This window comes from Manduca sexta, chromosome 18 (assembly GCF_014839805.1).
Source record: "Manduca sexta isolate Smith_Timp_Sample1 chromosome 18, JHU_Msex_v1.0, whole genome shotgun sequence".
NCBI classification, from domain to species: Eukaryota; Metazoa; Arthropoda; class Insecta; order Lepidoptera; family Sphingidae; genus Manduca; species Manduca sexta.
In genome coordinates, this window is record NC_051132.1 from 4,202,335 (window position 1) to 4,219,107 (window position 16,773).

General features: G+C 34.5%; 5 protein-coding genes across 6 annotated transcripts in view; 2 read left to right on the forward strand and 3 right to left on the reverse strand.

Annotated features, from left to right (window-relative positions):
* Positions 1 to 153: 153 nt before the first annotated feature.
* Positions 154 to 2,123, reverse strand: LOC115442825 (zinc finger protein 436-like). The gene has a single exon (XM_030167995.2). It carries the CDS (start codon positions 1,948 to 1,950, stop codon positions 817 to 819), a length of 1,134 nt encoding a protein of 377 aa, XP_030023855.1. The 5' UTR covers positions 1,951 to 2,123; the 3' UTR covers positions 154 to 816.
* A 230-nt stretch (positions 2,124 to 2,353) lies between these two features.
* Positions 2,354 to 3,974, forward strand: LOC115442850 (28S ribosomal protein S10, mitochondrial). Its single transcript, XM_030168042.2, has 3 exons — positions 2,354 to 2,579; positions 2,649 to 2,896; positions 3,672 to 3,974. Exons 1-3 carry the CDS (start codon positions 2,565 to 2,567, stop codon positions 3,928 to 3,930), a joined length of 522 nt encoding a protein of 173 aa, XP_030023902.1. The 5' UTR covers positions 2,354 to 2,564; the 3' UTR covers positions 3,931 to 3,974.
* Positions 3,975 to 4,225: 251 nt separating this feature from the next.
* On the reverse strand, positions 4,226 to 5,784 carry LOC115442851 (transmembrane protein 216). The gene is made up of 2 exons (XM_030168043.2): positions 5,188 to 5,784; positions 4,226 to 4,998 (listed from the first exon to the last, which is right to left on the reverse strand). Exons 1-2 carry the CDS (start codon positions 5,492 to 5,494, stop codon positions 4,805 to 4,807), a joined length of 501 nt encoding a protein of 166 aa, XP_030023903.1. The 5' UTR covers positions 5,495 to 5,784; the 3' UTR covers positions 4,226 to 4,804.
* Positions 5,785 to 7,787: 2,003 nt separating this feature from the next.
* On the forward strand, positions 7,788 to 9,965 carry LOC115442842 (luciferin sulfotransferase; the record flags this gene model as incomplete). Its single annotated transcript, XM_030168018.2, has 5 exons — positions 7,788 to 8,025; positions 8,294 to 8,370; positions 8,667 to 8,861; positions 9,167 to 9,320; positions 9,535 to 9,965. Coding segments are annotated over 5 exons (1,026 nt in total), but the record flags the coding sequence as incomplete, so codon positions are not given.
* Positions 9,966 to 10,192: 227 nt separating this feature from the next.
* Positions 10,193 to 16,773, reverse strand: part of LOC115442853 (soluble guanylate cyclase 88E) — a 96,955-nt gene continuing 90,374 nt past the window's right edge. The window contains exons 9-17 of one of the 2 annotated variants that reach the window (XM_037440183.1): positions 16,363 to 16,509; positions 16,009 to 16,141; positions 15,528 to 15,755; positions 14,906 to 15,153; positions 14,506 to 14,647; positions 14,204 to 14,300; positions 13,879 to 13,957; positions 13,130 to 13,241; positions 10,193 to 12,845 (exon numbers count right to left, since the gene is read on the reverse strand). In XM_037440183.1, coding sequence (XP_037296080.1) covers positions 12,535 to 12,845; positions 13,130 to 13,241; positions 13,879 to 13,957; positions 14,204 to 14,300; positions 14,506 to 14,647; positions 14,906 to 15,153; positions 15,528 to 15,755; positions 16,009 to 16,141; positions 16,363 to 16,509 — 1,497 coding nt within the window. In that variant the 3' untranslated portion in view covers positions 10,193 to 12,534. Of the gene's footprint in view, positions 12,846 to 13,129; positions 13,314 to 13,878; positions 13,958 to 14,203; positions 14,301 to 14,505; positions 14,648 to 14,905; positions 15,154 to 15,527; positions 15,756 to 16,008; positions 16,142 to 16,362; positions 16,510 to 16,773 lie in introns of both variants that reach the window. The other variant, XM_030168045.2, reaches the window with a different exon arrangement.

Genomic DNA, 16,773 nt, shown 5'->3' on the forward strand with positions numbered 1-16,773 from the left:
TTAGCTTGATTCCAATTTATAGTAGTGATCTTTGTGCACTGCCCAGCATCCACTGGCAAAATGGCTCAGCTAGATTTTTAGATGAATAGTGTCATCAATGAGAATAGTCATAATATACCCTATGCTTATATATATTACAGAAAAAAGAAATAATAATATTTGTATACCAATATTTATTTCAAAAGAATGCTACATTGACTTTTCTACATTGAAAATATACCAGAATATTACTAATGTGGCATTATTGTAAATAGCAGCTTAGTCAAATACACATCCTTTTTCTATATTAATACAGCTGCAATAAAATTCCTTTATTAAAGTTGCATGCTATGTACAGAAGAAAATGTTAGTACAAGTAATGTTTCTTCTTTTCTTCTTCTTTTATGTTTTTCTTTTCCCTGTTTTTATTCTATTGCTATATGAGTTTATCGCATCAGAACTTTTCAGGCTTGTTCTAGAATGTAACAATAAATGTACTATTAAAAGCAGGTTAAATTCTTTCAGTTCATTAAATTTCTACTTGCTGTGTTGATTATGTGACATCAGATCAGATGTTTCACCTATTAATCTTCACTGAAGTAAAACTATAAGCATATTAAATATTCTCTATATCTGAAGTAAATGTATATCCAATATTATCTATATGCTGTTATTTGTCTGTATTTCTGCTCTTGTCTCAACACAAAACTTCTGACCAAAAGAATCCTCAAGGATCTAGTGGTAATTTTTAACCACTTCAGAAGGCCTGTGTGATTCATGAAATCAAGATCAATTTTCTTTCATAGTATTTAACCAAAATTAATTCATTTTCACAAATTAGTCTGTTGCAATATCTTCTCCTTTTTGTTTCATCAGCTCCACCTTTACGTACAATGGTGTCCTACCACTTTTCAACTTTTCTCTTTTATGAACTTTTAGCTGATGTTTCATCATCTGCTTTCTGTACCCAAAGGCCTTGCCACATATGTTACAGACATGGTCTTTAATACCCGTGTGATCTACTTTGAAATGCATTTCCAACTCCCTCTTTGTATAGAATCCGCGCCCACATGAGTCACATTTAAAGTCATGTTGACCTTTGTGTGTCAACATGTGTTTGTTGAGATTGCTCTTGTTTATAAACCTTGAAGGACATTGGGTACATTGGTATGGCTTTTCACCTGTGTGTGATCTCATATGCATTTTTAACGACTCGCTAAATCGTCCCTTGTATGGACATAGATTACATTGATATGGTAAATGATAGAAATGTGTGAGGCGGTGTCGAGCAAAATGCCCCTGTGCGTTAAACTTCTTCCCACATATATCACACATATGTGGAGGATCTTGGTTGTGTGTTGCTAAATGCTTCTTGAAATATTCTGCACGGTACGACTTGTTGCAAATATGGCAAGTGTGCCTCATGTTGTCATGTTCATCTGAGAGACGGTGATTAGTGTACTCATCATGGTTTTTAAACTCCAAGTTGCATTTTCTGCAATAGTAATCCTTTTCTTTTTTCTTGATAGGTTTTTTCTCATCTTTGTACAGATCGTATACGTACATATCCTCATCCATCCCACCCAAGTCATCATTTATTCCGCTATTATCCTCAATAATGTCAAATGGCTGTTTTAAAATCTCGTCTGAGCGTTGAGCAGTCTTCCGCAGTAAGATCGCACCCTGAAGCAACGAATGGCATGGCTGGCATAGAAGCTTAGGAAATGAATCGTCGACGCTCACAAATATTCCGCATAACGTGGTCAACGCTTCTGCTATGCCTTCGTTATCGTGGATGGGCACGAGGCCTTCTTTTAAGCAAACTCTGCATAAATTGTCGTCAAACTCTTTTTTTACTTGAATGTCCAGGGAGTGCCGGTCGCTTGATGTCCCTTCTCCCGAAGAATCTTCACTAATTTTTCGAAGATGTTTACAATGAAGCAATTTGAACAAAGCCATTGCACCGAACATTTTGCTTAATTTCTGAATAATATATTGCTAAATGTGGTTTACTTGATTCAAAGAAGGTTCTTTCTATTAGATAATACTACATACCTAACAAAAATAACAATAATAGATATGGAAAACTCTTAACAAGCTAACTTTGTTTTTTTTCGATGTGCAAATGTCAATCTGGAACGTCAAGGCATCGCACTACAGATGTTTAAGAGCTTTATAATGCTGAAAATCACAACTTTTCACTATTATGTAGTAATATGTACACACTGGTGGCTGGCTGGGCAATAAGAATAAAATTATATGCATATATTTTTTCATGGCATGCATGGATTGCCCTAGTCGAACATTTATCTAGAAGCAAAATTTGTTGTCATAATGGCTTATGGTTTGGCGGCATGGTCTTCGCCTTTAGCCCATATCTTATAACAAACGAATGAAAAAAATCAATGACAGATGTCAGATTAGAACTTTTATTTTAAGGTTATATTCTGTGGTTTATATACTATATAACAAAATTGATGAAAAATATCTTTATAATGATGAATAAAATCTAAGCAAAACCAAAGTATTTTGAGTAATCAAATAAACTTCTATTTTATCTATATAATAATCACAGTTGTTGCAAAATGAACACAATCAAGGTAAGGTTAAATAAAATATTTAAATCATGTTTACTTTCGGATAGTATAAAATTGTTCTTACGTTTTTAGAGTATAATTCGTTCAGCGCCTCTTATCCGACATGCTATTACGCCAAATTACCTGATACGGCCTCTGTCGACACCTGTGACTCCAATAACAAAGGCAATTGAAGATGTGACTCCACCGGCAATGGAACTAGACAAGCTGTACAAACGAGTAGAGTTGGAAATGAGGGGCATCGACCCGGCGGTGCTGCTCAGTTACTCCTGGTTTTGCGTGGCCGCAGCCTCGCATCTGGGTATAGAAGTCACTAAAAGGTATGTTTTGGTTAGACCAAGCATTTTCAGAGTTAACACAAATATGCATTGATGCAAAGTATAACTGCTTTTCTAAACATGTCTTAATATTTTATAATATGCAATTGGAAATTAATTAAAAATTAAATATATGTTTATAAATTGTTAAAACTTCTTAAGGTTATAGCTTAAGGTTAAAATTTCGTCGTATTAAATTTTAAAGGCCGAAATATCCATGCATATTAATTATTTTTACGTTTTTCTTTCAACTGCGAGAACTAATCACTAACTAGACGTGAATTTAAATTCTTTACTTGTCAATACTTGTTTAGTTACCCAGATTAAAGGTGAAACAAAATGTATGAAAATGGACCTTAAGCTATAACCTTAAGGCCTCTACTGCTGTGCTAAGCTCAAAAGCGGTATCTCAAAAAAAAAACAAAATCTTGATTTTTATGTCATCAAATAGCTTAAAAAAATACCCATCTAATGAACTTACCTAAACAGCAGTATTTTGTTTAGAACTTATTCAAAACACCTTAAAAGAGTTTCTCTATCTCAGTTTTACATTCAAAACTATAAAACTATATTTAGGAAACTTCAATCTCGAAATAAGGTTTCCTTGACATACCGCTTTGCACTTAGCACAGCAGTGTAGTAATACCATCATTGAAAAGTGTAAAAATTTTGTACTTGTGTACTCTGGTTCAACATCATCATCTTCAGCCTTTGGAAGTTTACTGCTGAACATAGGCATACACTGATAGAATATTCTAATTATATTTTTTTATTTCAGTTGGGCACAAAGGAAGGCAGATAAAGAAAGGCACACACTGCTCCGTTGTGTGCACATTTACAAGAAAAACAAAGTCCAATATGAGATTCGTACTTACTTTAGATTCATACATTTACAAAGGCTCACTGGATCCACTTGTGACACTTTTTTAGAATACATAGAGCGGAACCTTCCAGAAGGATGTGCCCTTAAAGTCACCAAAGTAGAATGTCTACCATTGCCTGAACATCTTACTCCACCAAAGGAGAACAATGAATAATAAATAGAAATAGTGTTTAATTAGAATAAATGGTTTAGTTGACATATTTATTTTTATTTCATAAATAACATGTTTGGACTATGTTTTATTATGAATCACTCTCACAACTTACTTGCAAAGATTATAATATTCAGTACAATACACATATAATATTTGCCCTGAAAATTTATAGAAAAATTAATCTGTCATGTTTCTATTGTGATGTATATCTATGGCATACATTTAAACCATTATTTAGTATATATGTGGGTATATTATGTTGTTCATCAGCATGCTTATATTAATACCAGAATCAGTCAAGAATAGAAGCAACATTTTATAATCAACTTTTGCAGACAATATACATTCTAACTACAACAATTTTTCACACATTTCTATACAATTTTGCAATACATTATTACACATATAGCATTCCCTTCATTATACACAATAATAGAGATATTACAATTGGATTCAACATTTTAGAGCCACAATAAAGGCTAAGCTGGCTCAGCAGCTACAGGAATTTTCTAAGTTATATCACCTAAATATGTAGTTCTATAAGTTTCTATGCATAATAACTACCTACTTCTAAGAAAAATATTGGACATATTTTGGCTTATGAGGCTAATATTTTAACTCTTAATAGACATTTATCACTACTATTCTACCCATGGAGTGTTGTTTTTTATTTTTTCTTCCATTATATGCAATAATGGAAAGGAAAAACACTCAATAGTTAGGAGAGTACCAATCTAATATCAAGTTTATTAGCTTCAAAATACCTAATGTCCATTATAGGACCATATTCTATCTTATTTATAATAGAAAGACAGGAAGTCTTAAAAATTTGGCATCAGTATCTCTTTGGCATGGAGGTACTTTTAAATTTATTCTAGTCATACTGCTGGTTCTTGCACACTGTGAAGATGAAGAGAAGAGCGAATGTCAGTTCCAGGCCATGGAACAGGAGCATAACCACACACCAGATGTACTCCAGCCTCAGAATATATGTCTGGTAGATGATGAAATAAATAACTCCCACTGTAGACGGTATTGTTAGGAGAATAGAGAAAAATACTGGCACTTCTGAAAAAAAAATATTGTAAAATAGAACAGGAATTATTATACTTATTATTTCCATTAAAATCCTATTGGGGATGTGGAGGAAATATTTCTTTATGACAATATTATAAAAATTCACTGGCTTAAGTTTTGATGGATTTGATATATTTTTATATAAATAGAAGAATATAGTTATGTACAGAGTACACTTACTCTTATTAGTCAGGTTACCACGTCGACCGAGGAAAATCCTCAGAACTTCAACAATACACAAAGCGAAAAATATACCGGTCTCCGTTTGTATCGTGTTTTCTGGATACGGAACATTAATTACTTTTAATATCCCCATCGCCACTTCGCACAAGAAAAACATTCCCAAATAAAACGTATTTAGATAAAGTAAAATCTCGTAAGCTAAACTGTAATTTACATTTGTAACTTTAGTCATTTTTTCGTTTGCTAATTCCGATTCAATGTTTTTGTTTACGCTTTTGACGTTTCTATGCGATTTAGTTGGCATCGGGACAGAAATTAGAATGATGCAAAGTGGGTTAAAACTGCGCGCGCTTATTGATTTTCCGGTTGTTATGTCACCTTCAAAATACCGTGTTGATGATGGAAAAAGCCCGTGACGGTTATTTTAAATTGAGGTCATTATTTAGGACGAGCAATCTGATATTTGATTGTTACAAAACATCAATTTTATCACACGAGTTTATGGGTGCGAAAAAATTAAAATAGCGTGATTCTAGCAAAGAACTCTCAGTGATGTACCTAAACACGACAACGCACGGACTAAGTGTGAGGGATGGAGGTTACGATAGAATGCGTAAACATTGCCAAAATATAGGGTTGCTAAAGCGTCCGACACATGGAACACACTGTATTTACTGGTCTTACAACACCGAAGTAGTGTCTCGCATTGTGGACAACCGTTTCCCGTGAAAACATTGTTTATCCAATCTGTACGGTCTACAATATCATAGTCAATGCAAAATTTAAGAAATTATGAAAAAAAATTTGGTCAACACTTTACAATTTATTTCAGTGTAGATTCATTTAAGAAGATATACTTAGGTAATTATATCTTAAGCGGGTTGGTATTAGTTAAGCGAATGGTAAAACAATTTAAATGTAATTTTAGAAATAAAATGTAAAGTGTTGCGGTCCGGAAAATTATACAATTAATAAAATCATCGGATATTTAAGACCTACACGTTACTTGATTTAGGTTACACGCTAGACTTGGAATCAAGAAAATAATATTATGAAAAAAGGAATTAGAATTTCTGAAGAGAGTTTATAGTCCCGTAATTTTGCAGGTTCTTATAATATACAGGAGTAGGTACATGTAATAATTAAACACAGAATTTATTCATTTATCTATTTCCATTTCTCAGAGCTCACATCTTGAAATAACAATAATTTAAATCATAGAGTTTTGATTATCTAGTAATTGGTTTGTTTTACTGTGGGAATCGAACCTGGATACTTACGTTTCATAGCTCATTTTACTGCAGCGTAGAACTCTGACTAATGTCGGCACACGACTAACTAGTCGTGTGCCGACATTAGTCAATGTAAATATTGTTGCGTGTTTATTGTATCATGCACTGAATATATTACAAAGAGCGATTACGATTATGTAGATAGACATGATAGGGGAAACAGATAGTGACACTAGGAAATTTGTAAAGTATACGAACATTGTGGCTAATGAATAAAATTCACAAAAAAAGTTTCGTAGTATTAGTGCCATAAGCTTTTTATGTAGATACAATTACCATTAAAATGACAATTGCAGTTTTCAAACTAGAGCAAATCCATCTCCATCCAAGAGTTCTTATAAACTTAGTTAATCTAGGAACTGAAGCCAGGAGCACATGGTGAAACAGAATGTAGTATGTACTGCGATCGATACAAAACAGCGGTCATGTTTCCGCAATTGGCTTTACCCACTGAGCTATGAAATTCCAAAAGCATAATTAGGTAGAAATGACATTGCATTGAATGTACGCACACTAATACTTAGCAATCGCAATTTCCAAGTACAGTCTTTGAGTTACGTAGGCGATTTATGAAGTTGTTCCCTGTAGGGTTACGTTCATTTATTCCGCTATGGATAAGTCTTGTTTAGATAGATATTTTATATATTTTGCAAACATTTTATACTATGTTTTGAAGATAGATGGGATCAAACCATTTTGTTACTTTCAAAATAATTTGTATACGAGTGAAATGAAAAGAATCCAACAGTTCGGTAGATGTAGTGTAAAAACTTGGTTGATCCAGATTATATGATATGTAAATAGGTATACAAAGTCTAAAAAAACAAAAGCGTGGTTGCCGGCTCTTGGATCCTCTGGATAGTAGGTCAGATGTTGTAAACGTACCTAGTTATTTATCAGTACCTATTATGTCCCCTTATGTCTGGTGAGAAATAAAAATGTCACCTTATTACATGAAATCATTATTAACTGTCACATTTATTTATACCTAGCTATGAATTAGGTATGATGTGTAGAGAGATAGGTATTTTGGTAGACCTTTACTCCTCAAGATCAAGGTGGTAAAATATTAAATTTCGGTCCCAAGAATTAGATGTAGAATTAAAGGATAATATATAGTCAGTTGTTGGTATTAAATGGTTATCCTACAACTAGAGAAACGAAAGCGGGCACTAGCCAAGTGAGAGTTGCGGAAAACTGGCGATGCGTCGACCGTTTACACGCCAACATAACACTTCCTATGAACAGGCGCAATAGACGTGTCTAGAACATTACTGTGAAAACTAAATATTAATCAATGTGTATTATCCGTTAAACCAAAAAAATAAATTCAAAATGCGCACGAAACCAATGTTAACTTTTTCGAAGTTGGACGAGGAGACAGGCAGTTCTTTGGACAGAATGTTCGAGAAGAAAGATTGTATGGTCGAGATCAATCCGGGGAGGGTGATACTTCCAGCTGACTATATGACCATCGGCCAAGATATACTTGACATGGAGGTGAAGGAAAGTGATGTTTGGATGTGCTCTTATCCCAGGACGGGTAAGATTTAGTGTCTATTAATCAAACTTTTAGTAGTAACAGATACAGATTATACAGGTAGCACAGATTTCTTATATATTTATAATTTATGGCTAAGAGTATAATGATATTGGCATGTCATCTACTCCGACAAAATGGTAAGTTTAGGTTTGAACAATGATAGGACCCCATCGCTTTTGTAACAGTAGTATTATTTTCGTAAGGATAAGGTCCTAATTTTGGCACCTACTGCTTCGTTATCGCAATAACTGTTGTGTTCATCTTACAGGATCGACATGGTGCCAAGAGATGGTGTGGCTTATCGGCCACGATTTGGACTACGAAGGAGCAAAGTCTTTACAACAGGTACTTAATTTGTTATGCGTGAGAAACACTAACGATCGAGGTGCCATTCCAATAAAATAAAGCAAAACAAAACAGATATTATCTTAATTATTCATGAATCATTATGAAAGATATCATTTACTTAGCTTGATTTCGTAAATTAATGTTAAATGAACACAATTAATTAATAATTAATAAAATTATATCCTAACTTCTTAGATATCCTTCTTAAAATTACAGTGAACATTTCAAGCTATAAGTTTAAATATCTGAATGTTTTTTTGAATTGCGTTCCGTCGTGTGGTATAACATTTTAGATCCGCTGCCCGTTGGTAGAGCTGTCGTGTATCATGGTGGACGGGCACGCGGAGTGGCACGACGAGTCGGTGAAGGGCACCTCCGTGGACCTGGTGAAGTACCGGCTGCCGCACCCGCGGTACATCCGGAGCCACCTGCCCTGGGACTTGCTGCCCGTCGACATACAGAACGATGATAACACTGCTAAACCTAAGGTCGTACAATATTCATATTATAATGAAATTTGGTAGGCATGTGAAAATTATATTTTGTTTTTGTTTGTTTTGAAATATTGACTATGCTGGTCCGACGCAGCGTACCTTTCTATTAGTGAAAGTATTTTTACCAGTTCGGCAGTTTCAGATATTACCCCAATATCCCCCACCCTCAGCCCAAAAAAAAAAATTTCCTCTTTTATCTTTTGCCTATGTGGCCTATTGCCTATGTAGTAGATGACTCACTACATATGCAATAGGTCACATAGGCAACTCTTTTGTGAATTATTTCGTTTTTCTTATAGATAATTTACACCTCTCGCAACCCAAAAGACATGGTGGTGTCATACTACCACTATTGCACCCTCGTGCACGGCCTCAAGGGCACCTTTGAAGAGTTCTGTGACCTGTTCATGAGAGACCGCGCCCCCTTCGGTCCCGTGTGGAATCACATACTCGGTAAGTTGCTTGGAGTAAGGTTTACTTTTATAATAATAGGGACGTCTATAGGAATATAGATGCTATTTACTATTAGTGATGTGAATAATTTCAATTATCGCTTTTAAAAAACAGTATTCCTACTAGTATTTTATTTAGTGCCTAAGCCTAACGTTTCATAAACATTGTCATTCTAGGTAGAGATAATAGAGAGTTTGTTACTATTTTATCACAGGTTTTTGGAACAGACGTCACGACCCAAACGTCTTGTTTATAAAATTTGAAGAGATGAAGCACGATCTTCCGATGGTGGTGAGACGAACAGCGGAATTTCTCAACAAGCAACTGACAGACGAAGATGTGGACAAGCTTTGCGACCATCTGTCGTTCCAAAACATGAAAATCAACCGCGCGGTCAACTTAGAGGCGATCCTTGAGAAGTCCTTCGGCAAAAGTTATTTGGAGCAGACCAACTTGAGATTCATAAGGAAAGGGGAGATCGGTGACTGGAAGAATTACATGTCCGATGACCTTTCCAGAAGGTTCGATGAATGGGCCGAACAACACCTCAAAGGCACTGAGTTAAGTTTTGAATAGTTCTATGGTAAGGGTGATGTTATTGCAATGTTATTGTATTTTTTAAAATAAAGTATTATTTTTGTAATTTTTTTATTAATTTAATTTTTAAATAACCAGCCTTGATGTTATAATCCTTAGTTTGTTTTATTTTCCAATGGTCTGATCATTGTTATATTACGTAGCTAATGAGTTCAATTAGAAAGATGAACTATCAAAATAGTTGAATAACAGAATTGCGGAAACTGCTTCGTCCACAAGTTGGAGGATAAAGGTAGGGCGATATAAAACAAAACGCTTTGATAGTTTCTCTTTAATTCCACAAATGTGACATTCACAAGTTTGGCAATGAAAATCATTGAGAAATCTGCGTCACATAAGTAACAACGTTTATACATTATTAGAAAGAATTCGCCATAATTTATTTCTTAATTTACACCTAACTAAGCTTTCGTGAAGTGTAAGTATATTGTATATATAATTTAGATATACAAGTCCGCAATAACGAGCTCTTAAGAATTTCACATTAACTAAAAACCAGGGGTAGTTACTTCTAATAAAAGATTGAAAAATACCGGACTATATGGGCTACGATTCGATTAAACTATTTATTTTGCAAAAATAGTTTACCTATTGTAAAGTTCAACATTTTGACCAAGGCTTATTTTTTGCCTGAAAATTATAAATCCTAGACTGTTCTTTATTCTTTAGTTGGAATATAACCGATCTCATAAAAATATTGCATATATTCCGGTATTTCTCAATTATTCTTCAAGTTTATTTTAATTCATGTGACGTCCCCACAATCTCCTTACTCCTATGATGAATAATGCGAGGTGTACGACCAAAAATAAATTAAATTTCTCTAACTTTTAATAAAAACTATACATCATAGTTTAAATATAATACTTCAAAGAATAAGCATTCGCTGTATTTGATGTAGTAAAAGACTAACATCATTGTGTAAGTACAGTGAAAACAATGGTAAGTACAACATTTAATCTCAAAACGACTAGATAAAATTTCTTAATTGACTCACAACACTCAACTACGTAATAATATTTATATCAATTTTTATTTATAAATGATGGAAAATTGAATACTTAAACTATAGATATAGATACAAGTTTTAACCCTTAAGTGCAACAAAAACTATCGAAGTTTACGTTGAAGAAGAAAAACAGATTCATTTTCGGACATTTCATAATTTTTTTCTTTTGAGCATTTTTGTGCCCAAAATATTTTTGATAATAATTTTAAACACATTTTTGATGAGCTATATCTAATATTTTCTTGGATTATGCTATTCAAAATACAAAATATCAAACGTATTTAATAAAATAATCGAATCGTTATCGCTAGACTACAATGTAATTCTTCATCAAGTTCTGTTGAAATACATATAATTAACAGCATTTAAGGGTTATTTTAAGCCGATTTATAGCAACATTGTGTCTAACACAACTTATTCCACAACAAGAATATAATACAACGCTACTATGTAACGACCTATCATTTAGACATTAAAATATTATGGTCTTTGATTTTTAATACAAAAAAATATCTTATCAATCAAAATATTTCCTAAAGTGATGTTTGTATACATTTTTACTATATAATAACACTGTCAAACAGTGTTCAAAGGTGATATTATTTTTATGATTAAAATATGTCTATTGTCATCTTGTAAAGCTCATTTAAAGATTTAATACACATGGCGTCCCAAAAGATGTAAATTTAATTTCATGGCCTTGTTTGTAGTATTAGCAATTGGCTGGATGTCAAAATGATACTTTACTAGATAGAATGCAGCTTATATTTACATCTAAAACATATTTTTGTAAGAAATTAATTTTTTTTAAGCGATGTTAATGTAGTATTATACCTAATATGTACTTCATGTTAGAAGAACAATATTGTTAGTTTTGTATATGAATTCTGTATATAAGAGTACCTATGTGACAACACTCTTTCGGGACACCATGTAGTTCTCGTAACAATAATCTTTGGAATTATTTTTGGGATGTCGTGTACTTCTGAGATCTAAAAAACTAGCTTATAAATACCTTATTTTATGAAAAATATGCTAACTATTTCCTAAATAAACGCTAAACATATTTAGTTATAATTTAAATAATTTGAATTATAAACACAACAACGTGGACTAGAGGTATTTTCTATTTGTTTCTAAAACAAACTCAAATAATCCTTTGTTTTATTAATACATTGCGAGTTTCTGGAACTATCTGAGTTTGATTTTATTAACCCGCATGTAACCTTCAGTAATCTCCATATTGTCATCATCTAGTTTATATCTCATTCCTATTATGCTTAAGCATCCATTTAATATTTTGTACCTATTGTATAACATCACTAATTTCTGTTATGGGAAAAATATAGAACTATTCAATAGCTCAGTCATCACTAATGGAAACTTATGCACATGACAGCGGAGCAACAAATAAAAATAAATACCAAAAGTGGCAGTTAATTATCTCAAAATATTATGATACAATATTTTGAGTAATTACCAGAAACCCTTCGGTAAATAAACGGTTCAATGAAATGGGCTATCACAGCTCATTGTAACTTAAAGCCTGACAATAATCACAAACTACAAAGTTAAATTTCGAATATTAAATTCATAATCTAATTACTCTTAAATTAGACGACAACTAGAATTACTCGTTTTATGTCTAACGTGGGGGTTGCCAAATGCCCCACAGCATTGATGATGGTTAATATTTTTCGTGTGGTGGTGTCCGTGTGGTTGCACGTTGCCCCCCGGTATCTGTTTATCCTTTATCGAGTCTTTGCTCATTTGTTTGTGGTTGCAGTTTTTATGGTAGCCAGGAGCTATGCGCGCCCGAAACCTTCCAACTTTTCCTTGTTTGGGATGGTTGTCGGAGTTTTCGCACGTGTGAGCCTGGTTCATTTCCATGTTGGCGTCCTGGTATTCCGTGTCCGTTTCTGGGAAAGACAAATTAGCTATTATAATTTGTTTATTCATACCCGTGTTGCTGTCATAATCTAAACTCCACGTAGTAGATTTAAGCCTTATTCTCTTCATCTTACCCTTTAAACTCCCAGAATCCGTATCTAAGTAGCAGCGAAATGGGTAATCAAAGGAGTAGTTATCATAATAGAAAATATAGCATTTATGTCCTATTTTCGGGCGGCAAATCATGCGTAATTCGAAGAGGATTTCTAACATAAATTATGCCTAATCGTGACGAGCATAAAGCATATAATACCTATTTCGTCGCCACTGTGCCTAGGCCCCGTGGACGCCGTGTCAGGCCTGAGTGCGGCATAGGTGTCGGCCACCGCGGCTGGCGCCGAATGCGTGGGAGACATTCGCGTGCACTGCTCACAACCAATCAATAAGTCAACGCATGATTCCGAAGGCGGCCAACCGCAGCTGCAGGCAGTCGCCAACTGCAGGCAGTTACAAAATTAAAACGGCTTCTGAATAGGAACATGCGCTCTCGTCTGCATCTGCGGTCAACCGTTGCAATTATATTTGAACTACAAACTATTTGATTTATCTCGCAGATATGTCGACGTAAATGAAAGAAATAGGGGACTAAACAAAATAAAGATATGGATAGTTTTATAAAAAAAACTCTGATACTTTGATATTAACCTATTTAGAATATAAATATAGAAAACAATTTACGAGTAAAGGTGTTACATTTTATGTAATAAGATTATACAAAGTAGGATGCTGACACTCGATTAAATGGCTGATAACAACATCTATTAAAGTGTAATAAGAATTAAAATCCAATGCAGACGGCAAGGAATGGGGAGGTGGGATTGATTTGCTGTGAGACAGTATGCAACCAATAATCACGCAAACGAAACTGATTAGTGCAGTGCTCTCTTGAAGCAAGAGTTTTTAAAGGAATTTTCACCTATTCCATTATTCCGTTTTGAGCTTTTAATTAGGTCTAAGCTCAAGAATAACAAAATATTGTAAGGGCTATATTGATAAACTCACCGTTTCCAAAAAGCTATCGTTGTTACGGTCTTTGGGCGCGGGCGCTGTTCCAACTCTGCAAGGTGAGGTCGAACTGTAACTTGAGATTCATAACCGCATCATTAGTTGACTTAGATTTCATTTCTAGTGACAAGTTTTATGCGATCATTCGGTTTATGCGCATGGATTATGTTTCTTTGATTGAATACATAGGGGAAAAATTTTAGTAGGGTTTAAATTGTGATTCCGATGAGCAGTATTTCTTTTTAATTTGATATAAATAAAAGAAAAAAACAAATATTTGAAAGAATGTTTGTCTTTTTTTGGGCAGGTTTTATATATTTACCATACAGAAGAATTAAGGCTGTCAGCAGTTCTTGGTGGGTCTATGGATTCAGCGTCGGTCCACACCGCCGCCACGCTGGTCGAGTTTGATCTTGACTCTGTAAAAAGAATACCTATGTTATTGAAAACTGCTACCGTAGTAGTCTTTAAATAAAACTGGTCACAGTCTACCTTTATGAATTTAATAAATCATGATGAATTGTGTTTCCTAGATTAGCTGCAGGCCCTTTATAATATATTCGGATTTTTTTTAATAAAAACATTAGCTATTGTAACTTAAGCTTCAATTTTAGATAGACTCACCTCTTTCCCTTTCAGCTCTATTAGGAGAGTTGGCTATACTCCTCCGAGCGACATCTTGAAATGTTACCGGTGAGTACATCCGTCTCTCCTCGAGTGGTGAAGTGACAGCCATCTGAGAGTTCCTGACGGTTGTTGACTGCACCTAGCGTTATCAACAAATAGTAAATAAGAGAAGAGGATTGAAATATTCATAGGAAAACAAAACTACTGAATCTCGAACGTCGCATTCGGATTTTGGATTAAAGCTAAGATTTAACATAGTATACTTATTGTAACTATCTCCAGCAAAATGAAATCAAGTGATTGTAAAGTTTATTATATTCTAATTTATCACTCGTCATATAAAGATCAAAAATCGCCTAGCATCACAATCCAGCAATTACTAAAACCTGGTTCCAACCTGCAGAGCCATCAAGTTCCCCGAGCTGTTGACCAGCGATGTGGGTGGTGAATTCACTGAGTTCGGAAGATGTTGGTTCATAATCTCCTTGTTGTTCAGCTGTTGTGCTGAGTGTTCCGCGATACTGTCTCGCACGTCGGCCGCTCGCTCCCATTCTAACTCTGTGCCTGGCTGCAGTTGCGGTGATATCATTTTGGTGAGCGAGGGTCTTGATTCCCTGCCTTCTAGCCAGTAGGTTTTCATTGCGCCTGGAATTTATTTGATGGCAATGTCAGTCGGGGATCTTATGAGCTTGGAGGTTCGCTTCGAAGCAAATGGACCCTTTCGTTATATTCCGACTGAGGTGAAATGGAAAACAGGTAAAATGTTTCACGGCAAGTTAACAGCAATGAGGCAATGGCGTTTGTTGACGGATTATAATCCATAATTTTCAAAATACAAATTAGGAAAGCAAATCGAAGTACCAAAAACGAAATACTTTTGAGCTAGCACAGATGAATTAACTGCAGATAAATAATAAATAGGTACATTAATTACATTGAGCAATTCTCAAATTTTACGAAAGATGTAAAATTATGAATTTTATTAGTAGTAAAAAAAATAGAAAACTTACTATGCTCACCTTTTCCTTTAACCTGAATCTCTCCCCTCTCAGTGACCATGTAAGAAGGAGACAGGAGTTCTTGTGTAGTTTGTGAGATATGTATCCGCATGGCTTCTGAAGTGGATTCCATACGAGAAGCCGTGTTCACGGAGTCTCCGAATAGACAATACCGCGGCATCTTGAGACCCACGATACCTGCCACAACTGCCCCTGAGTGGACTCCCACTCTGATAGATAGGTGAGAACCTGAAATTATAAAAATAAAATGATATCATTCATTTAAATCAAAAATATAAATTGTAGGTTTACTAAAATATTTCTTTGTTAATTTTAGAAGGGCAACTGTATTTATATTTAGTTTAATTAACATTTCTACTTCAAGATCTATGGTTCACAATACCATTAGATTTATAGATATTAGGCATAAGATGTTTGAGTTATTAAAATAATATTAATTTATTATAATTGGAATCCATAGTTTGATAAAAATTATCGTCACCTGTACTAGGATCCTTAAGATCTGTGATGGCGTCGACCATGTCAAGAGCCATGTCGCACACCTTCTCAGCGTGATTATCTTCCTTCTCAGGAGCCCCTGATACCACCATGTACGCGTCACCTATTGTCTCCACCTAGATAGAACATTTTATATGTTAAAAAACTATGATGATAAGAAAATTATTTTATCAATAAACATCGAAAAATTTCCGTTTTTAAATATTTTTTTTTAATAATTCGGAATTCTATATTTTACTGACCCGAGGATCGAACCTCAGACATCAACGCGATAGTTGCACTAGGTAAAGCAACGCCAGTAGTAGCAATTGCATTATAGGGAATATAAATTGCTCACCTTATACACTCTGTTCCTCTCGGTAAGTGTGTCGAAGATAGAGTACATGGCATTGAGCATAGAGACCACTTCCATGGGCGTGATGCGCGAGCAGATCTCGGTGAAGGTGACCACGTCGGAGAACAGGATCGATACGCTGTCGAACATCTGCGGTTGTAGACGCAATTATCGCATTTACCGTACCGGAACCAAAGCTAAATACTAAAATTATTGCTTGACGATTGGAAATGATAAAATAGTTTATATTAATACTTCTTCGGTGTAAGAATCCCGAAATACAAGAGAGTGCGACCATAATGGCAAAGGGTAAAAAAAATGATTTTTTAGCGTCAATAACTCTCTTCATAAACCTGTTTAATGACATTATGCCAAAAGATATAATTTAGTGCATTGACGCATTGTATGTGTACA